The sequence below is a fragment of the Chinchilla lanigera genome, unplaced genomic scaffold (assembly GCF_000276665.1).
Source record: "Chinchilla lanigera isolate Chin_1 unplaced genomic scaffold, ChiLan1.0 scaffold00002, whole genome shotgun sequence".
NCBI lineage: Eukaryota > Metazoa > Chordata > Mammalia > Rodentia > Chinchillidae > Chinchilla > Chinchilla lanigera.
This window is the reverse complement of record NW_004955403.1, coordinates 19,274,977-19,299,102: the sequence shown is the minus strand read 5'-3', so window position 1 is coordinate 19,299,102 and position 24,126 is coordinate 19,274,977. Positions and strand designations below refer to the sequence as shown.

General features: G+C 34.6%; 1 protein-coding gene across 1 annotated transcript in view; it reads left to right on the top strand.

Annotated features, from left to right (window-relative positions):
* The window catches only part of Agps (alkylglycerone phosphate synthase), a 128,100-nt gene that overhangs the window by 82,781 nt on the left and 21,193 nt on the right, over positions 1-24,126 (top strand). The window contains exons 14-19 of the mRNA XM_005373401.2: positions 814-926; positions 6,522-6,591; positions 8,440-8,501; positions 10,978-11,067; positions 18,016-18,115; positions 20,410-20,467. Coding sequence (XP_005373458.1) covers positions 814-926; positions 6,522-6,591; positions 8,440-8,501; positions 10,978-11,067; positions 18,016-18,115; positions 20,410-20,467 — 493 coding nt within the window. The remainder of the gene's footprint in view (positions 1-813; positions 927-6,521; positions 6,592-8,439; positions 8,502-10,977; positions 11,068-18,015; positions 18,116-20,409; positions 20,468-24,126) is intronic.

The following is a 24,126-nucleotide window of genomic DNA, read 5'->3' as shown; positions in this document are numbered from 1 at the left end:
TGCACTTCATTTTAAAAGGCGAAAGATTTATATGATCTGAAGAGAAACCAGAGTATATTGTACTCCATTTTAATGTATCTAATTCTTTTTAATTACCTTTTTGTTCTTGAAAAATTAAACTGACATAATTGTTGTAAGTCCATTTTCCCTTCTTGTTAATCAGAATTTCCTTGTCATCACCATTACTATCTGTTTATTATTTTGGAAATTATTCATTTCAAAAGTCCATTAGAATTGGAATGAACTAATATCAATTGGGTTAAGTATTGACAGGTTTATAATACTTAGTTAATGCATTCAGGAGCATGTATCTTTCTTTTCTTAAACATGTTTTTGTAATGAATTTGTATCTTTAGATCAGTCTTAGTTACTTCCGTTAATATTATGCACAAGATTTCTTTTGAAAAGTATTATTTAGTAAGTTACTATCACTACACAGACATATTGTGGGGCATTCCCTCCCTTACTCTAGCTGCTTTCTTCTATCATCTTGTACTTTTTATTTGATTCTTTATTATAATTAAAATTCTGACAAATTATTACTTGTGTTTGCTTGCCAGTGTCATTGTGAGTAACACCAGGCCTTATTTAAAAGATGTTTTTCATATACTGTATGGTGTGTTACATTGTAATGACTTTACTAGATGCATTAAGTTTTCTTGTTGATTGACATGTAAAGTTCCCAAGTTCGGTTCTTAAGAAGAAGTGGGTATACTAGAGCTCAGAGCAGAAGGAAAAGGAAAATGTATTTCATTTGCTATTTTGCAAAATAAAACTTACCTGCACTAATAACATTTTACTTTTTTGTTTTAGTTTAAGGGATTTGATCCAAATCAGCTAAGTGTAGCCACATTATTGTTTGAGGGGGACCGTGAGAAGGTTCTTCAACATGAAAAACAAGTGTATGACATTGCTGCAAAATTTGGGTATGGTTTTTAGTTCATACTATCAAAGGAAAATCTAAACTTATGACATCTCCAAACATTTATTACTGTGCCAGGCATATAGCCTGCTTTGTCTCCAGGCAGTTATTTATTTGAACTTAGTATTACATTTGTGGTAATTTATGATAGTAAATTTAAAATATTATTTTGGTTTACTTCTAAAATTTATAGTAAGTTAAATTGATGTGTATTGCTCTTGTCTTACTATATATTTGTATATTAAATATTTTATTGTTTAGGAGATTTTTATACTAATACCAATATCATTGATATTTATTATATGTTGTAGTAGAATAAAATAGGAAAACATTCACTGTCATGTTATTCTTCAGTGAGAATAGGGTATGTATAAAACGTGCTATTAGTCTGTTTTTAAAAGGAAATTGTGTTTAATCCCTGATATTTGATTAATTATCTGTACCCCGCCCCCTGTCACTTACTGTTTTGTCCTGGTATAAAGAAACAGAAAACATTTCACACATATAACCTACTGAGTAATGATAGGGTGGTTCCTGTCTGTCTGCTTGATGGATTATAAGATTGATCTATGAGAACTATAGTGGAAATGCCATTTATCAGGACTACATTTTTTTTCTTTTCCTTTTAAAGTATATAAACTGTTTTCTAGATATTAGTCATTATCTTTTTTATTTCAGGGGTTAGAATAGATCATATCCATTTACTTGGTGTGAGTTCTCTACAAATATTCGTTGCTGTTCTATCCCCTTTAAAATATAAAAAAACACTGTTTGGAGCTATGTGTTTTTCAGCGCTCTTCTTTCATGTCTCTTTCGTATGTACAACTTCTAGGGTTGTTTCAATTTAAGTACAGTATTGTGAGAGTGAGAAAATGTGTGAACTTAGACTTAAGTTTTCATTCATTTTTGTACTGTTTTTCAATATTAAAAATTAATATATTGGTTTTATCCTATTCTGAAATTGCAAAATGTGTTTTAATTTCTTTAGTAAATGATAAAATTTGCTAGTCTTTCACCGTTTCTCTTTCCATATTATCTTATTTTGGAATTACATTGTTTTAACTAAATTAGTTTAAAGTAATCATGTTGCAGAGATTCATTTAATGATTGAGTGGCTTAGAATCCAAGTCATCTTTTTTATTTGAATTTCTCAAATGTACATGTTTTCTTTCCCAGAAGGAATTTAGCACTATGTATCTGTTTTTTTGTTTCTAAGTTATATGAATAATACGATTATAGGGCTTTTTTCCCTTTCAAATATGGTCTGAGTCAGAAAAAAGTAACTGAGGAGATTTAAATTGAAATCTTTTATGTGTACTCTAGCCTTAAATATTAGGGACTGAAACTTTAAAAAATTTTTTCCTTATATGTTTAAATATTTAAATGAGATTTCAGAATTTTCTAGAAGGACTTGGGGGAGATTGGAGAGGACAATTTTCTGTAGCATTTGAATCACTGATAGAAAACTAAATTTAATTAGTTTTACCCCCCATTCTTCTCCCACTCCCAGTACACACACACACACACACACACACACACACACACACACACAATTATAATTTAGAGCAGCTAGCCGGTCATTACTAGTTAGTAGTGTGCCACATTTCTTGTTTGACTAGGGTATGATTGTAAAAAAATGCCTATTTGTTTTACCTTATGTATAATTGTAGAACATGACGTACCTTTTCTTGGGGATCACTGACAATGCCTGGAACATACTAGGTGCTTGATTAAATTTTTGTCAAATGAATTAAGCTGAGTAATACACTTTTTCCTTATGTCTTTTTTGTGTTTCATTTATTTCTAATTACTTTAAAGTATGAAAATTGGTTTAAATCTTTAGATATTTGTCAGTTTTGTTTAGGTTGAGCCCCTATGAGTATCAGTAATGCCAGTTTGGTTTTCTTATGTAACTATCCATTTACAATTTAAAAATAAGTTCAAATATTTAAGATATTAGATCTAGCTCTCTTCAGATAGTGATACTGGGCCCCAGAACTGTTGGTTGAATTCCAGCAATTTTGATTAAATAAAGCTTATATAATTTTTATTCATTAAAATAGATTTAGTAAGTAAGATATCAATTTGCAACAAAGAGAAAGTACTAAAAACAAACTTTTGCCCAGATTGAGGTCCCATTTTGGCTTTTATTTGCTCCTTTTTGTTGTGTTATAATTAATATCTTAATGTACTTTAATTCTGTCTTCCTTGATTTAGATAAGACAATCTGTTTTTAACAACCCAGATTTTCATTAGGGAGATGACTTAGGGCTATTTTTATTTTATGTTTTTATTTTTTATTTTTTTTGTCTTTTTGAGACAAGGTCTCACTGTGCAGTTCAGGCTGGCCTTGAGCTCACTTTATAGCCCAGGCTGGTCTCGAATTTCACTGATCCTCCTGCCTCAGCCTCCTGAGTGCTGGGATTACAGGCGTGTGCCACCACGCCTGCCTTCATTTTTTGATACTTGGAAACTGGAAGCACCTTTTTCAGGTTTTCTAAGGGAGACCCTGTTTGCACCGCCTCCCCACCAGTTCTCTCTAGACTGTAATTTTTTGTTCTGATTATTGAAGGCTTGGGGATATTTTTCTTATTTAGGATGTCACTGCCCTGCCCAATCCTGAATCCTTAATCATTTCTCTTTTGCTTAACCATTTGGAGGAAAGTACCATCAAGTTTATTTCTACTAAAGTTTTTATATGTTAGTTTCACTAGTGTATTCTATTTTTAATTAGGCATTATTAATCTATCCTTTATTTTCTCTTTTTTTGTTGCACTTCTGTTCCCATTGTTTCATTAGGTTGAATTAATTCCTTTTAGTGAAGTAGCCTCTCAACAGTTCAGAGTAGTTTTCTGTGTTGTTTTAGCCATTTTTCTCTTTGCCTTTCTCTCCCCACTCCAACACTCTTCAGTACTTTTGAACACATATGACCCAACAGAACATAGTAGCCAGACTTTGAATAATCATACTTCAATCATACAGCCGTTGTTTATCCATGCGCTTTTACTTTGCTAAGAACTGAGCAGAATAAACACTACCTGTCAGCACTCCGGACAGGTGTTTTGACATTTATCATAGAGCTGAAGGTAATATGTAAAATTTTTAAAGTATGCTTAAGTTGTTTAACGTACTTTAACATGAGAGTGATTAGGCTCGCCAGATGGCCCTTCTATGTGGAACGATGGTCTCTCACTCCTCTCTCATTAGTCTTCCTGGTCTCTCCTCGTGGCGTAGCTTTCAGTTTCCAGACCGTGGGGATTGGTGTTTTGAAGTTTGTGGGGAGAGCGCGGAGCTGGGGGTGTGTGTTCCCATCTTAAAGCAGTTTGAATCTAAGTGTAGTTTTTTGGAGTGGCTGCAGAAGTGGTTTAGAAGCATTTAATTTCTAAGCCTTGGGATTTCTTATATATTGTATTTTAAGGTCACTCTGGTTTTACGTCTCACAGCTTTGAAAGCCTTAAAAACAAAAAAAAAAAGCTGAATTTGCAGGAAAACTTCTTCAGAAAAGCAAGCCCAGATTCACTTTTCTTCTTTGAGGTTATAAATTTAGAATGGACATCCAGTTGTAGTTTCTTTCTGCTTTAGATTTTTAAAAAGGCATGTTTCTGTTTGTCCCTGGGTTTCAGTATACACCTTCTTCTCCCCCAGATGTTATAACATAATCTGAAGAACTGTAACTTGATGTGGGAGAAGGAAAAGGACCGTCTCCTCCCGATGTAACAAAGGCAGGCCTGCTAAACTGTGGTCAGACCTGTTGCTTCCACCACGTCGCACACTGAGCGTGCTCCTTTTCAAATTTTCCCAGCATAGGTTTGTTGTTTCCCAGCGTAGGTTTATTATTTCCTTTTCTAGGTTTCAATCTCTGTTCCTTTCCTTTTCCTTCTAGGTCTAGGATGAACTGTTTGTATTTCCTAGATGTGTAGTGGTTTTTTTCTTGTCTCTGTTTCATATCTAAGCTGGTTTCTGCTGTCTTTGTCTAAGCACTTGCTATAGCAAAATCCTGGCTCTTTTTCAAACATTACTTCGTGCTACCTTTAACCTCACATCCAACCCAGAATTGTTTTTCTGTCTCTTCTTTTCACTCCCAGCATCTTAACCTAAGTTCCTTCTTATTTGCTTATTAACGTTCTGTTGATTTAATCCTCATTTCATTTACTTGTCCGCAAGTAGTGCTAGACTAGGGCTGCTTCTATGAAGTTTTTTCCTCTCCTTCTGGATGACGCTGTTGTACACATGTAGGGGTAGTTGTAAAGCAGGAAATTCTGATTTAGCCTGTATGTTCTACCCTGAAATTGCCTTAAAACATTTATATAGAACAAGGTTATATCTAAAATGGAGTATTTACTTAGCATCAAGTGCAACAAAACTTCGGGAAAAGAAAGGATTTAATTATGTCAAATGTCATAAGAGAAATGATTACTCCTTTAGTTGACTAAGACAAGTCCACATTTATCTGCTTATGGAAAAAAAAGTTACTATTTACTAAAGATAGTGAAAAACAATGTTCATTTGCTGTTTTTTAAAAGAAAAATAACTTTCACAAACCAGGGTATTTGGACTGAATTATTTATTACATGGAATTGATTCTAACTAGATTATCAAATATAATTTCTATGGGAAAAAAACTACTTTGAAATTGAAACAGGTAGTTTATATGCCACAGTAACAAAACCTGTTGGTCTTTTACCTCTCTATACATTTTTTTAAGCTTTAATATTCTATATATGTTTTGTCTCATTTAAATAACAAATTCCATAAAATGAATATGTCTGACATACCAAATATTATATGCTTAAGTGTTCAAGAAACTTCCTGGTATGTGGAACTTTATGGCTAATTTTCCCAGTCCTCTACATATGAATATGACTATCATATGAATACATGAAGAAGAGTATGGCATGAATTGAGTATCCTTATCGGAAATGCTTGGGACTAGAAGTATTTCATATTTTAGTTTTTTAGACTTGGGAATATTGGTATAGACATAATAAGATATATTGAAAACAGGCCCCAAGTCAAAACAGAATTCATTTATGCATCATAGATATCTTACATGCATAGCCTAAAGAGAATTTTATTCAATATTTTTAGTGCACCTACGCTTGAACTTGGACCCCTCACATGAGATCAAGTATGGAATTTTCCCCTGTAGCATCCTGTAGGCACATAAAAAGTGTTGGGTTTTGGAACATTTTGGATTTTCAGACAGAGCTGTTCAACCTATATGAATAAAATAAGAATGTTTTAAATTATTTTGTTACGCTTTTGAATAGTAAGCTTATTTAAACTTGTTTTTCATGACTAATTCTTTTTCTGCTATTTTGACAATGTGAGATGTAGTTGACATGAATCCCTTTTATTAGTGTGGTAGTGAAAGTTTAAAATTAATATTTAGACTGAAATATTAATGTTTTTAGATTTTTGCTATCCAAGCTTATTTTTTGATAGCTTTTTGATAAAAATGAGAGAGTAAGATAAAAATGAACTGGAATGTAATGTTTGTTAATCTGTTAAGCAGTTATTTTGAAGTAGCATCAGTCTGGTTAGTTTTATATATTTTGAATAGTTCACTTAAGATATATTAACTTGTTTTAAATTACAGTGGATTAGCAGCTGGGGAAGACAATGGACAGAGAGGTTATTTGCTGACCTATGTCATCGCATACATGCGAGTAAGTTCTGTTTCCCTTGTCACTTAATTTATGTTATGAACAATAGTTTCTCCTTTGTGTGAATAAAATTAGCTTTCTAATTTTCTTAAAACATTTAAGCTACTGTAATTTAGCACATCATTTGACAGGAACCATGGGTTAGCTGTGACTCTTCAGAAGCCCATTTAAACTTTCTACATATAAATTTTTTTTTAATTTTAAAAATTTTTTTATTTTTTTGAGATGGGGGAACACTAGTTCAGGAGAGCCTTGAATTCATTTGATAGACTAGGCTGGCCTCGTACTCGTCTCAGTCCTCCTGCTTCAGCCTCCTGAGTGCTGAGATTATAGATGGGTGCTACAATGCCCAGCTCAACATATGCTTTTGAGTAACCTAAAGATGATTTGATCTTTCTGTTTTTCAAAATAATGGAGCCATTTCTGAAAATTGGACTTGGCTTTTTAAACATTAGTTGGTTAGAATCAACCTGATTTATTCAATAATATTTCTTAATTTATAAATTCTTTAAAGGATATATATATTTAATTACATCTTTAAAATTGATATTAAACTTGTTAACTAAATTGTTATTGGTTCACTGGTGATGATTATTATATAAAAGTAATTTCTGTATATTCGAGTACTAAAATTTTTCTTTTTGGTTTTTCTCCGGTACCGGGAACCAAACTCACGACCTTGCGCTAGCCAGGCAGGCGCTTTTGCCGCTGAGCTAAATCCCCAGCCCCTACGAGTACTAAAATTTTTCTAATTACAGATTTTCTACTTACGAGAAACTTCATGAGTTCATATTCATTTCAAGTTAACTGTACTTGTATTCTTTTGAACTTTCATTTCTTTACTTAGTTTTCCCACCTTGACTCTAACAAACTCAGATTTCTTAATCCATTTCTGTTGTTTCTTTTTTTTCTTAGATTTACCTGCTAGGTAATTTAAATTATCTTATTCTGAAAGGTCATTTCTCAGATATCCTACTGAGAATGTGCTTTCCCTTCTACCCCCTCTTCTCTACTTCCTCCTGTTCCTTTCATCTTAAAGACTCACTTTTATATTGGTTGGTTTGTTTGTTTATTGATCGATTAAGACAGAATCTTGTGGGGCTGGGGATTTAGCTCAGCGGCAAAAGCGCTTGCCTGGCAAGCGCAAGGTCGTGAGTTCGGTTCCTGGTACCTGAGAAAAAACAAAAAAAAAAAAAAAAAGACAGGATCTTGCTATGTAGTTCAGGCTGACCTTGAACTTGTGGCAATCTTTCTACTTCGGCCTCCTGAGTGTTAGGATTATAGGTGTGTGCCATTATGCCCAGAAATATTTCCTTTTTAACAGTACTGGGGATTGAACCCAGGGCCTTTCCACTGAGCTGTGTCTCCAGCCCTTTTTTGTTTCATTTTGAAGTAGTGTCTCAAAATAGCTAATTGCCCAGACTGGGCCTGAACATGTGATCCTTCAGCCTTGGCCCTCCCAGAGTGTTGGGATCATAGGTGTTCTGCCATACCTGTGGTTTATTTGTTGTTTGGGCCACTAAAAATCTATTCTGCTAGTCTTCCCATGTACGTAGACATTTCCTAGAGAGAGATTCCGTTCCCTGGAGAAATATTTAAAGACTATTCTGTGTCAGGTATTCTGTTAGCTATTAAGGATACAGAAAAAATCAAGACACATAAAGTTCCTGTCCTCAGGGAGGTTCTTTCTCACTCTCAGGGAAAATTTCTATTGCTCTTAGGTGACAGATAGTAAAGATAGTAAAGAGATTAAAGTAGAAACATGTAATACTAACAATTACATGAAATATTAATAGTATTTTTGATTATTGCATGTGTTGTAGTTTTTGTTATTTTTGTGTTTCTTAACAGGACCTGGGTTTGGAGTACTATATAATAGGAGAATCTTTTGAGACTTCTGCTCCTTGGGACAGGTAAAATCTAATAAAATGCCTAGTGTCATTCACATATACATTATGAATTGCTGAATTAATGTATCTCTATATGTCAATATGTAAAACAAATATTTTATGAAGAAACTTTGAAACAAGATGCGTACTTTTATTTAAAAATATGTTCCCTAGAATGCCACATTTTAAGTGCCTCCCCCCCGCCATGGGAGGGAAATTTGTGATAGAAAAGATAAAGATATTATTGAAGTTTACATTTTTGAATAGCCTTACTGGATACTAAACCACTATGTGGTTCTCCCTAGCTTTGATTTAAATTCTTTTTTTTTTTCCCGGTACCGGGAACCGAACTCACGACCTTGCGCTTGCCAGGCAGGCGCTTTTGCCGCTGAGCTAAATCCCCAGCCCCTGATTTAATTCTTAAGGGATGTATAATGCTTCAGTGTTCTCTAGAATTTCCCATCAAATTATACAACTGGTTAGTTTTTTGTAATACATATTTAGCTTTTGTATGTGTATATATATTAAGAAAGAGCTTTACTTAAGAGTGTAATTTCTGAAAAAAAAATCTTGTTTAAGAACTTCAGTATAATTTTTATTTTTAAGTTTAAACAAAATTGTAATACTGGAAGACTATAGTACAGGAGAATTGGCTGAACTGGGTAAATGGAACTAAATGTCTAGGTTTCTTTGCAGGAAACCGACACACACACAAACAGACATACAAGTATTGGTTAGGAAATTAATAATAACAAGTTATTAGGAAATGTGAAGTAGTTTTATTAAAAATGTATTTGGAATTACTCATTCAGTAATAAAACTTTTTAAGGAGATTGTCAATATGTTATTTTCTTAGATGTCTAGATTTTTCCTTATAAAATTTACAAAGTAATTTAAATGTATAATAAAATATGTGAACTTTAACAAATCCCCTATGGATTCCCTCTTTAGGCATTACATATCCTAACAGTTTATTCTCTCCCAATGTTTTTGTTTTTTGTTCCCTTAGAAAACTTCCTTTTTAAATTGTATTTATCAGTGATGGGTTATACTTTTTGGTACAGTGGTACTCACACTGCATGTGTTGTTAGACAATTACCCAGTTTATAATATCACTCTGTTCCACAATTTTTGACTCTCATTTTTAACAAGGAGAATAAATCTTATAAAATAACTACCAACTCATTGACATCTAGTACTTTTGAACAGCAGAAATAGTGTGGCAGCTCTCCCTAGTGGTATCCAAGACAGTTTTAGTCTTTAGTACCTCGCCTTGCTTGGAGTTTTAGTTTGGGCAGTTATGTGGAATACTACAGACAGAAAGATTTTACTTCTCAGATTTCTGGAGGCTTGGAGTCCAAGGTCAGAGTGCAGCATAAAGACTGTCATGCTCACTGGTATACATCCATCTTCTCATTTGGTCCTCACATTGTGGAAAGCAGAGAGAAAACAAGCCTTCTCATGTCTTAAAAGGGCACAAATGCCATTCATGAGAGCTCCATCCTCATGACCTAATTACCTTCTGAAGGTCCCACCTCCTACTGCTGTCGCGTTGGAGGGTAGGATTTCACTGTATGAATTTGGGTACAGGCAAACATTCAGGCTTTGTCACTGGAGAAAGTGGATTATTATTGTGTTGTCTCTTCAGCATTATAAATTGCCTCATTGTCAGTTAATACTGACTTGTGATTGCTGTCTTACCTTTTTATTCTCCCAGTTGTGGAAGCTAATCGTATGCCATCTTTTTGTTTTTGCTCATCCATTCCTGTATATGTTTACATATTTATTTAACTGATTGGCTGATAGTTCCTGTTTTATATATTTGAGTTGTTTTCATTTAAAGTAATTTCTTTACTTGAAGTTTTAATAAGTATCATTAATGGAACACAGCTACATTTTTTTAAAATGAAAAATGTACTTATTACCCATTTAGCAACTTCTTTTGTTTTTCTCTTACCTAGCTAGTGACCATCTTCAGCAGTAATCTGAAGTACCAGGGTCTTCAGCTTAACACATTATTAGGCCATTGGCCTGTTGTGCAAAAGCCATATAAGGAGTTAATCCATCTTCACTAATCTTCATGTATACGACAGTGGCTCCAGCACAGTGATTGCACCTGTTAGGTGCTCAGTGAATATTCTGCACAGAGTCCTGTGAATGAATTCTGGAATAGTGTGAGAATGCAGTCTAGAAGAATACTGTCCGACTGAGTTGGAGGTGTTAAGTTTTGGAGATAGCAGTAGGAGTCTCATGATTAAAACTCAGGCAGTGGATAGAACACTTACAGATAGTACGAAATGAAGGGAAATCAGAAGGCCTGTGCAAGAAGGCCCAGAGCCTCACAATATATGGGAGAGTCATACAAGGAAAAGCTGGCAGAGAAGATTCAAGGGATGATTTCTAGGAAATCCAGTGATAAAGCAAGCCTAGGAAAAATTGTTTTTCAAGGAAGAAATTAAGAGTGCTAAATTTTAATTTTTTTGTGGGGGTTCTTTTCTAGGGTTGTAGATCTCTGTAGAAATGTAAAAGAGAGGATAAGAAGGGAATGCAAAGAGAAGGGTGTTCAATTTGCGCCTCTTTCTACATGCAGGTGAGTTTTGTTTTAATTAATAGTCCTTATTCTGAAAATCATTTTTGATCAGTGGAAAAATATAATGTGCCAGTTGGGAAGAAGCTTCAGTCTATGTCACTTGGCAGGCTTTGCTGAGCTGCACACACCTTGTTAGGATTTTGCCACTAGGACCCTGTAGGAGCAGGACCCCCCACCCCCACTGCACAAGTGAGCCTTCTGCTGTATAGGGACAGCATGGCAGCGAACAGCAAAGCGTCTGAGCTCCTGCAAAAGAGAAGGACTCCTTCATTCACTGAAACTGTAAATGACGTCTGTAATCAAGAAACTGTAAATTATGTGCTTAGTCAGCACTGCTCTTTATCAGCGAGAAAACACTTTGCTGCTTACGTGAATGGGAGTGGAATAAAGGAACGAGGAGCAGAAGACTCTTGATTAACTCAGTGCTCTCTAATGGATCTTCCTTGGTAATGGAAATATTCTGTATCACAATGTCCAGTATGGCAGCCACAAGCCCCCTGTAGCTACTAAGAGATGAAAATATGACTGTGTGACTGTGGAACTGAATTGTAAAAATTAATTTAAACGTGAAACTCCATGTATGCCTAGTACCTTCCTTATTGAACAGTGCATGGCTAACTGATGATCTTGTCCTCTTTGTTAAACAGCAGCAGCCCAAAAGGTTTTTTTGAGAAGGGATATTTGTATTCAGTCTTTCAGTATAAATTTTCTTTGTAAGTACCAGGATTTAAATGGATAAAGTTAAACATTGGATTTCTCTAGAAAGTTACAGAATTAATTGCAACAGAGGATAAATGGAAATCAAAACTGATCATGGAGAGGGGAACCTTAAAAAAAATCAGCAATCTACCATTTTGTGTCGTGCAGCTGCCTCACCTTTTCCTCTGCTGTTTGTGTGTGTGAGGGGTTCAGTCTGCAGTGTTACAGACATATTGTTGCTATAGAAAGATGAATGAATTAAGTAATTTTGGAAACAATATCTTTTTCTATTATGATCTGTACGTCATGCTGGGCTTCTAAAGTAGGTGTGGTTCAGCATTTTCTGTATGCTTGTTTATACTTGACTTACAATGGCTTGATTTAAGTTTTTTTTCTTACTTTACAGTGGTACAAAAGCATACATACTTGTACAATCATTCTGCTTTTCAGTACAGTATTTAATAAGTTATATGAGATATTTAACACTTTATTATAAAACAGATGTTTTGTTGGATCATTTTGCCCAACTGGAGGCTATATGTTCTGGGCATAAGGTGAGCTAGACTAAGCACTGGTGTTTGACAGTTAGGTTTTTCTGATTTTTTTTTTTTTTTTCTGAGAGCTATGCACTTCAGGCTGGCTTGAACTCACAAAGTAGCTTAGATTGGCCTCAAACTCATGGCGATCCTCCTACCTCAGCCCTCCAAATGCTGGGGTTCTGTGAGTGCACCATCTTAACTGATACATTTTCAATTTGCAGTAATTTCTCCTTATTATGGATTTATTGGGACAGAACCCCCTCGTAAGTTAAGGAGTAGCTATATTTCTATTCATGATGCTGTTCTCTGATTTATCTGGAATTACTTCATCTCAGCCTAGAAAGCACATCTGAGCCTATGCCAGCCCAGGATCAGGGCCTGGCCACCCACTTTACTACCATGACAGCTTTCTGCCAACTTCAACAGTTGTTTATATGGCCAGACTGCGTATGTCTGCTGCTTATTCATAAATGAATCTCAAGTTCTAACTTTATCGTAAGTAGAGTGTACTGGCAGTACTGTCCCTTGATCAGACTGTTGTAAGAATGAAATGAGGAAGCATATAAAAAATGCTTTCAACTCAAAAGTGCTATATAAATGCTCTAGTATTACTGTGATACAGTTACATTAAGTTTGAGGCAAACAGTTCATACTAGTATCAATAAGGAAAATCTGTATATCTGATTTTTTTCCTAGCGACAAGTCCTCATGAAAACATCCCATTACTAAGCCTACTATTTCTTTCTCTTGATTAGTTGACATAGCATGATAATTTGCCTATATTTTGTAAGGCTAGGAATCTTTTTGTACTCTTTAAATGGCTATTTGTTCTGTGTGTGGCTTTTTTTTTTTTTAACATTGTCACATCTTATACTTCCTGACTACTATATTGTTTTGTATTTACGCCTCCCACTGAGAGAGATATTCTTTAGGATTTGCTAAGTTGTGCTCCTGCAGGGTGAGAAAGTAAAATTCTGACATGAAATCTAAGAAAACATCTTTCTTAATCCTTTACTGTTCATTTCAGCAAGGAGGTTCTTACAAGATCTTTTCTGCTTCAGTGTGGGAGGAACTGTCAGTGTTTGATGAGCACTGCAGAAAGTACTAAGTCAAGTCTGCATGCTTTAGAACAAGTGTGTTGGGTTAGAATCCAAATATAATAGCTAAAAATGTGGGGTTTGAAAATTGTTGGCTGTGCCAGGCAATGAGTTCAAGGCCAGCCTGAACTGCATAGTGAGTCCCTGTCTCAAAAAAGAACATAAGAAACAGCTTACGACTTGGTAAAAGCTAATGGTGGCTTAGTGATTGACTGGAGAAAACCTTTCTAAATGAAAATATAAGAATATACATGTTACTTTTTTTATATTTGGGGGATATCTTTAAAAATCATTTTTAAAGAATTAAAATTAAAGTAGCATGAATCTATTTTAAAAGGTGTTAAATCTGAGTAACTTTTTGAAACGGACACAAATCGAGGTTTTCTAAAGGATCTTTTTAATTATTTAAGCTTTATGTTTGTTTGAGTTACTGATCAGGTAGGCCCATCATGCTTTGCTGTGTCTTTAGTAATATCTATAAAAACTACACTGTGTAGTAATATACAGATCCTAAATTGTTGTAAGGTTGCAGCACACTATCAATACTTAGTTTTATTTTTATTAATAATTCTCTTTCAGTGATGTATATTTTTCTAATTGCTATACATTCCTTTTATTCATTTATCCTTCAGATTTTATTTGAATTTAATTATTTCTAACAATAGTGTACTCATAGTTAAAATGCTTCTCCATTTTTTCTTTGTAAATCTGGAACTTCAAATGTAAACATTCAAAGGATCTTTTTTATGAGTGTGAATTAGCACAAGAAGAAAAACACAGCTGGCAAATTGACAGTAGCATTGTTAAATAGTTCATTTCTTCTGTTCTGAGGCACCTAACATTTGGCCTAAAAAGCCATTAAAATTTTAGATTAGATTCTATTTGTATTGTGTAGTAAAAAGAGTATTTCTTCTGTATTTGCTCCTTCTGTTAAATTAAATTCTTCGTGGGAACTCTTGTCAATTGCATTTGGAGATTTGACTGTGATTATCTGAGCTCGCTTTTAAATGCTTTCCTAATTGCATTTTGAAGGCGCATTACCTCATACATATGATATAGTAATCTAACATTCTTGATGTCTTTCTGATAGTATACACACAACATGTATACATATGAGATCACAGACATTATTTTAAGGTCATGTCAGTGTATTTAGTGTGATCATTTGATATGTTTTTCAAATCCTTACTACTTAGTAATTTATACTTGGTGATGACGCTATTTTTCACTTAGCCTAATCCTATTTGGTATTGGAACACTTCTCTCATTTCTGAGTGTTAAGTTCTTATACTTATTTCGGCTAACTTTGAAGAAGTTTGGGAGGCTTACAGCTGATCACCACGTTCCAGTTAATCTGTTTGAGGAGGATCTTTAATAGCAGTATACTTAGTTTTAAAAAAAAAGTCTCTACTGAGGGAAATGGGGTTTTGTTACTTTTAGGTCAACTGAGGAAACATTTATATAGCTTTTACATTTTTAATTTTGCTGAGGATAATAAACCACACTTACAAAAAGTCCCCAAAACAGTGCAGATAGTTCCTGTATACCCTCCATGTATCTCCCCCCAAATGTTAATGTCTAACATAATCATGGCATGATTATTAAAAGCAAAAAGTTAGTTGTTGTTGCAATGCTATTAACTAATCTGTAGACCTAGTCATGTCATTTTTTCTGGCTTAGGATTCCATCTGAGTTACATAATGTGTTTAGTTCTCATGTCTCTTTAGTTCTATTTAATCTGGAGTAACTCTTCTCTTCACCATTCCTTATTTTCCATACCATCACTTTTGAAGAACCCTGGCCAGTAATTTTTTAAATTTTATTTTAAAGAGAGGAAAAAAAATAAAAATAACAATAAACAGAGTTTCAAAAATGGTTAGTAGGAGAGTTACAGTAATTAATAGATTGTGTATTATTGTCTTTGTGGTAGTTATTTAGATTACAAGATATAGGCATGATATCTTGTCTAAACAATATTAGCACAAACCTTTCTTTTCAGTGAAGAGGAAGTAGCTGTATAACTGTCTTAACTGTCTTGTATATAAATACATTTTTTCTTTTTCTCTTTCTTCCTTTCTCCCTTCTTCCATTACAGTGTCTGTTCTTTTGAACAGTTTCTTCCCAGTTCACAATATTAGTACTTTGTAAGATGTCACTCACTTTCAGTTTGTCTGATACTTCCTTGTGATCAGATTGAAGTTACGGATTTTGGCAAGAGTAGCGCAGAAGTGATATGCCAGCCTTGGTGCATTATACCAGGAGGAACATGACATTGAGACAGCTCATTATTGGTGAATTGAACTTCGACCACTTGGTTAAGGTGGTGGGTGCTTGCCTGGCTTCAGAGCTCTTAAAATTACTATTTTTTCCCATTTTATTTAATAAATATTTTCTGGGGAGAAACTTTTGAGACTGTGCAAATATTTTATTTCTGATATCTCTTAATCATTATGCTCCATTAATGATTCTGGATCACATTAGTTATTATTGTGATATTTCTAAGTAGTGATTTTTGGTTTTGTCATCCCTTTTACCAATTGAAACTCATTGTAAGAAAGCATTCACCCTCCTCTTTCTTGCAGTCAGTATGGACTCACAGATATTTTACTCTCTGGGTTATAACCACTATTGTCACTATTCTCTTTCATGTTCAAGTTCTCCCAGATTTGGCCATTGGGAACGTCTGTAAATTGGCATCTGTGTCCTTTTGACAGGGGAAAAGTAGTTTTTGAAGAGGAATAAAAAAAGCTGCTCATGCTTGGGAAAGGTCAGTAATTGAGGCAGGATGAGTAGCATATAAAACATGAGTTCTGGGGAAGGAAGAAAGCACGTCTGTGTGCCCTCGAAGGTCTGTGAGCTGTAGAATTGGTATTAAATGAAGATGCATCTCTCCTGCCTCGCATGCTAGACCAGCAATGATAGCCATTGCTCACTATCGCTTCTTGGAGCTTGGCTTCTTCCTCATGTTCTTTTTCCTGATATTTGAATTGTGGTAACTTTCAGCTTACCCTTCCCTACTCTTTTCCCTCTGTTTGCCCACCTGCTTCCTCTATTTCTGGATGTCTGGTTTTTTCCTCTCCTATGTTACCTTGTGGTTAATTTATCTTGTACCTTGAAATGTGGCATTTTTTTTACCTAGCACAGTATCTTTTATTTTCTGCCAGTCTTCATTCAGGCATACCTTTTGTAGGTACCTTTCCTAGCTTGACCCATCCAGATTGTCCTCTTGTTTGTGTTTTGATAACTTCAGCATTTCCTATCTGTGTAGTCTGTGTACTGATTTTCATGCTACATTAAAACTATTGATGTTGTCTGCCTTGCATGCATCGTCAGACGTTGTATCATACCGAGCCCAGAATTATCAACATTCTTCTCTTCTGTTACTCTATATCCTGAGATTAGATCATATATTGACTATATACGGAGCTTAGAAGTTTCTCCTAGTGTATTTAAATTATCTGAGTTGAAAAAAACCCTGTATTTATTTATTACCTGTATTTATTTCATTTATTTATTAAATTATAGTCAGGAGTGAAGTCTTGCATCCCCCCCCCCGCCATACCCTCAACTTCGGTGGTTTATTTCTTCTGCTCAGAATCTTTTAAGTCTTTTGAGCCATGAAATCCAAACAAATGAGAAGTTCCTTGTCAGAGGATTTAGTGTATTTTCAGGAAGTTATAACGTGCCTACATTTTGTCAAAATAGATTTTTAAAGTAATGAAAATTGATTTTAGTCAGTGTTTGCATGTCCATATATATTTCATGTTTCTGTCTCAGTAGGGATGGGGCCAGTAAACAGAACAAGTTTCCTCTTTCCCATCTACCCTTGTCTTTCTCAAGGAGCAAACGTTTTATATCATGTCTGTTTACTCTGACAATACATAATAAAATCAGCATTTGCACATTGGACTTGTTTGATCTTTTGGCAGGAAAATATGTTTTCAAAAATAATGGAACTTTACTATTTGTAATATGGATGTTTCTCAAGTATTGTCTTAATATAATAACAAGAAGACTAATTGTATATAAAATCAGTTAAATACAGGAAAGAGAAAAAAGTTACAGTATTACTTTTGTCAAGCTGTATGTACTTTTAAATGTCCTGTTAAGTTATTTTGATTATGTCTTTTAAAACAACTAATACCAGTATTTACCTGACGACTTTAAATGTATTTTCACACATAGCTCCCAGGACCTCTAGATAATGCAACAGCTTTAGTAAGACCACTGAAAATGGCATCTTATCATTGAATACTGATGAAATGTATACAACTTTTTGTTATACTTGTTTCAGTAATATGACACAAACAGACAAGAGAAAGATTAAATATATGCTTAGAAAATTGCTACTTACATTTGCCACTAAGTTGCCGGTTGTCATTTAAACAGGAGCAGAATCCTTGTATTTTCTGCCGCATTCTTAGTTTACCTGTTTTAAGCGACAGCTCTACAGAGAAACAGTCTGCATTCCTTTTATGCAGTAGGCAGCTGGAGAGTGAGAGTATCTTTTAAGTTAATCATTCAGGTGACCTTGCCTTTAAGTTTCTTGATGTTGAATCAGTTTTTACTTTAACGTAAAGCTCTTGTGGGGATTCTGTCTGTTTGTTTTTTAGGGTGACGCAGACTTACGATGCAGGTGCATGTATCTACTTCTATTTTGCCTTTAACTACAGGGGAATTAGTGACCCACTGGCTGTGTTTGAGCAAACTGAGGTAATTTTGCACACATGCATGTGACTTTCACATTCTTTTATTAATTTAAATAAACCTTAGTATTGTTTTATGAGTTTTAGTTTGACTCTTTAGTCACATACGGTTTACCTAGCTGCTAGTTCATAGAAAGAAAGAGTATATTTGTTACACTAGATTATGTACTGAACTTTAAGTCTAAAGTTAATGTTCTGTACATGTGTATTGTGTGATTGTTTGTTGTTCCTTATATAATAGCTGATTAAATTATATAGCAGTAGGAATTCTAGTGACTGTTGGAACCCTTGATATCACTTTGACAGCGTACCCATTTCCAGATAGATGGTGTTGAGATCAGCAGCCCTCATTTTTTTGGTCTATGTTGTAATATCACCATTCTGCATTTCTAAAGTCTTTTGAAACTATACTTAAGCTGTTGGCATTCATTTGCTGACAGTTTCTATTATATTTCTTAAGTGCCCTTAAAGTACTCGGTTTTTTTGGGGGGGGGTGGTACTAGGGCTTAACCCTATGCCTTCACACTGAGCTACATTCCTAGACCTTTCATTTTTTATTTTTAATTTTGAGACAAGGTCTCACTAAGTTGTTAAGTTGTCCAGGCTGGGCTTTGAGCTTGGAATCCAACCTCAACCTCCAGAGTGCTGGGATTGTAGACATGTGCTGCCACGCTCAGCTAAGCAGCTAATTCTTGTAAAGTCTTCTGTTGATGGCCAGTGTTTCTCATTATAAGTGTATGTAGAGCAGAAGCAGTAGATGAAACTCTTGGGGAAAACAAATTTCTTGGTAAGTCAGGTCTCCTAATGTTTTAACTCGCTTATGTGCTTGCCAAACAGTACCTTTAAGATAATTTCAGTGGACAGCACACTTTTAGACCCAACCTGTAGTTAGGGTTTGGTTGGCTGCCTCTTACCCCTGTCCTCTTCTTTTTCCTCCTCCCTTTTTTTTTCTTTTTCAGTTTTTTTTTTTTTTAGTATAATTGAAATACAATAAACAGTACATATTTAAAATGTGTAACCTGCTGAATTTTGACATATGTATACACCTGTGAAACCGTCACCCCAATCAAAGTAATATGCTCATCCCCTTAGATTTTTAGTGCTGAGGTGATGGTATCAGAGGTCCCTTCCTGCAGCACCAGAGTGAGGCTGCTTCCTCTTTCCCAGGCTGTACTGTCATTCACTAGGTGCTGCTGATCTCAAGGAATTCCTGCTTTATTCGGAATAAGTTGTTAGAATTCCTAAGTTACTACAGCAGAGATTAGCATACTTCTCATTCTCCTGGAAATCCCCTAAATCCTCAGGAGTGAGGGTTCTTATAGACCACTTTGCAGGGAGAAGTGCTCCATCTGTCCTATCTGGGCTCTTTTTAGGGTTAAAACAAAGGAAATAAGACAAGGTTTTGTTTTTGTTTTGGGTTTTTTAATTTATTTGGTTTTGATCTCACACACACTTAGACTTCCATAGAACTGACAACTGACAATTTGTCCCATGTAATTGATTTAAAAAATAGTCTCCATAAAGGTTTTTATGGTTAATCCCTAATAGCTTTATAAGTAATCTTGACTCTGATGCCTCCTGTATATTAGACAATTGATTTAACTTATTTAAACTTTATTTTTCTTTATCTGTGAAATGGAAATGATTATAAATACAGTGAACCTTGCTTCACAAACTTGATTATTTCCACAATTCTGGTCACCAAAGGAGTTGGATGAGAACTGAATCAAATTTGGTTTAGGTTTAGTGCTGACCTCATGAGGAAATTTGATTGAGTTCTTGTCAAGTTTGTTTTGCAGCCAGGATCATGAAGAGAATTGAGTTTGTGAACTGAGGTACTACTGTGTTTCATAAGCTATAATGAAAATAAATGAAATACTGTAGGCAAATTGCTGCTGTTATTCCAAACATACAGGAAGTAGTTGGTAAGTGTATGTTAATAATGTTTGTTGGTATGAGATGTTTACTGAAAAGTAGAATATAATTCTGCATTCACCACTGTTTACTGATTTAGTCATTAATTTAGTGCTGCTGAATTGGTCATTTTGCCTTTTTTCTCCTACTAGAATCTTGAAGTAGACTTTGTAGGTATTGTGACTATTTACTAGAAAAAAAATCTTATAGAACTAGGTTGCATATTTTAATTGGTTTTGAAACACAGTTAACCCAATGTGGGGGAAAATTATGCTTCTAGTTTGTTATTTAACCCAGGAAGTATGTGCTTCCTTTGGAAATGAGGTCTTACTAGGTCCAAGGTGAAATCTAAATAGCAATGATATGTTGTGTTGTTTCCAAATACAGGCAGCTGCTAGAGAAGAAATCCTTGCAAATGGAGGGAGCCTGTCACATCATCATGGAGGTATACTTTTGGAGGAGGGGGCATATAACTTTTAATATTCCACTTCTTAAAATATTTGCTTCTCTAAAATGCTGGGGTGAGTCATGATGTAAGTAATTTGAGAGCCCTTGAGATTTCCTCAACAGCTTTAGGTCTTAGATTAGCTGTGACTGAAGTAGGATAGGTAGGTTATGGTGGTAACCAACAGAAGCTTGTTTGACAAGGCTTCCTAGACATGGAAGCTGGCCACCATCTGAGTTCTGGAACTTCGTGTTACCAGATAAGAGCAAGGTATTTGGTCATTACACCATAATGTTTTACAGGGGAATAAAAACTCCATAAATGATTTTCACCCACTAATGGGCTGCAGCTGAACATAAGTTGTATGTCTGTTGAAGGGCTGTTTGTTCTGTTCACCCAGAACTCAGCAAGTGAATCAATACAGGATATGGAAAAATCTTTTTCTTCAGGATTTTAATTCTGTTTTGTGTTACTTAATAGCCACTTTAAATTTTATCAAAAAAGTTATCACGTCACAAGTAAAAATGATTGTGATACACATGAGACACATCTACCTCTGTTACTAGTTTGCCGAGGAAAGTAGTATGAGAGTCCATTTTTTAAAAGTTAAACAGTGACCACTCTGTCATTAAAATGGTAAATTTAGATTATTCACCAGTTCTCTGTAACAGAAGTTTGTTCTTAGTTTATCCCTCCATATAATTTGATGGTTCAAAAAAACAGAAATGTATAGATTTTTAGATCTTGATAAGTAATTCTTAGAAAGGAACATAAGGACAAATGATTGCTCAGTTTAAAAGTGCAACTCCTTTGCTGACCCTGGCCTCTTCATACTGTTCGTATTTTATTTTCTTCATAACAGTTTCTATCTAACATGTTTATATTGTATTTTTAAAAATTACCTCTCCCTACTGGAGAGTTAGGGTCCATGAGGATGAGGATTTGGGTTCTGTGTCTTGATGTACACCCGTACCTGGAGTGCTTGGCCCAGTCAGCCTCTGTGCTCATTCTCTGAATAAATGAAAGAGTTTGATGGGAAAAGGAATGGACAGCAGAGGACCTTTGTCTGTATAATCTTCTCAGAGCCAGGCCTGGAGAATGCTAGTGTGAATGAGTATAGTACATAATTCCCAACACCATTATATCAGGTTAATATTTTGTATCACTTTACTCTTTCTTAACCCCACAGATGTTTCACTTGGTAGGCTGAGAAGTAGAGTGAGTGAATTTGTCCTTTTTCCCTTCCTCACTCCTTGTCATTTCTTAGCAAATGTTCCAGTGACAAAAATGAAAGGAGGAGGGTGGATATTAAAAATCTCTCAAGGAAAATGAAAAGTTCTTGATTATTCTAAAAATCTAAACCTAATTTTGGAAATTTAAATAAGAGGTATTTCATTTAAAAACTTAAAATTTTTACTTTCTTTATGATATTCAGAAGGCCATATAAATTATTTAAAATCTTAATTCTGTTTGAGAATGACACTCTTAATATGTAAAGAACTTTTAAAAATAGATACCATGAAGAATTCATATATTCTTCATTTTAAGTTGTCCAAATGGGAGTAGGAGGCAAAATAGTTTAGACATAATTACTTACTTGAAGAAAAATCAGAGTGCCCTTTCAGTATCCAACAGCTTTGCCTTTTGATATATCTCAAGAGCCAGCAGCTCTTCTCTGAAATTGGAAAATGTAGATTCTGTGTTTATAATGATAAAAATGAGAGAGATATGACTCTGAGAGAGGGTAAAAAATAGTTGAATAAAAAATAGTTTAATCAAGTGTATAAGGAGGAGGTACACATTCAGTTGTCATTTAGTTTATTGGCTGTTAATGAGCTATTCCCTTAATTGTGAGATGATCTCAATCCACTCAGGCTTTATAGTGTCAGAAATTCTGTAGAGGTTGGAAATGACCAAGTAACGGAAACATTGCAGAGGAAGGCCAAGGCAAGAGATTTTTCCTTGGCCACTGGTTCTGAGCAGCGGCTCAGGAGCTATGAGGGCATTGAAGCCACTCTAGTAGTGGCTGCACGTGAGGTACTGAAAGTAGAATAGAGCTGAAGTGCTGGTGTTCCTTCATCAGGTTACTGAGAGCTTCTTGCTGGTTCTGCCAGAACCTACATAATATACCTGATGTAATGTCTCACTACAAAAATAAAAAAGAAATACACAAATTTTAAATTATAAAATTAAATACCTACTGTAAATTTACTTGAAATTCAGATTTTATTTACAAAAGCTATGGTGATAACCCATTATATTAATCAACACACAGAAAGATGTTAAAACAATGATCATTGGGGAAAAATGCAAAATTTAACCTATAATGTCATGATTATTCAATTTTTGGCCCCAAAATAAATGATGAAAATAGTGCCCTTTAAGATTTTTTCTTTATTGTGTGTGTGTGTGTGTGTGTGTGTGTGTGTGTGTGTGTGTTTGAGCATTTAACCCTTTATTATTTTTGATATGATGTATGCTGACGCCTTTTAATATTGTATGTTTTCCATATTGCAAATACCCCTGGTGTACTAGGCCTTATGGTTCAGTAGAATAAAATATTACATTTCCAAAGCCACTGATCAAAGTGGGGTAGTCATAACATCACACATTAGGATAAAAGTCCACCCTTTTCTTTGATAAGCCCTCAAACGATGCCTTTAATAAGCATGTAACTATTGTAGATGCTGAAACAGTGAAGAGAAGAGAGAATAAGATAAAAGAATTCTCATTTATAAAGCTGTAAGTGTTTGTTAGGGGCTGTGCATGACTTAACCATCCTTAATCTGCTAAAAATGCAGCAAATAGATATTCCTGCAGATAAAGACCCTGAGGTACTCATAGTGTGCTGTAATTGGCCTCCAAATCAGCAGTTATTGTTAGGGTCAGAATTTGCATTTGAACTCAGGTCCTCCTGCCTCAGTAACCTAGTCTTCTTACGTAACAGCCAAAACATGTCAGAAATGATTAAAGTCTAAAAAGATTGAAATTGACAGCCTTTGAAAGATACAATTTTAGAAATATAAGAAGTACTACACATACTTTTTTCTTAAAAATATAAAGTTTCCTTTAATTCTGACATTGTCTAAATACCTGCTGTACTGTATATAAAACAAACAGAAATGAACTAAATTTTAAATTACCTCCTCACAGATATTTCCTTTGTTTTCTCAGTTTGTGCTCATATATCCATTTTACGTTCTGATTGTTTTTGTATTTCCTGACTGTAGGCATCTAATGTGTCAGCAATGTCATGACATTAAACAAATATAGGTTAGATCATGTTAAAGTGAAATCATTTGTATCATTTATTAGAAGTCTAGATTTAGAAGTCTTTATTTGTAAAGACTCCAAATTTGGTGAAATAATTTATTTTTAGAAATTAATTGGCTTGAAGTTGAATGTAGCAAGCTTTGATTACATACTAACTTATTGAGAAACTGCCACATATAAGTATACATTTTTTATTTCTATCCTATTTCTTATGTTTTTATTTTTTTACATGGTCAAAAATATAGTACATGGAAATGAATTACAAGCTACCGGATGTTCCCTAGTACTTAATTAAAGGAAGCGGGGCTGAATACAGCTTGTAGGCAGATGGGCTGACGCAGCGGAGACACTTTCCCTTTGCTGAGTTGCTCAAGATTCATTCTTCT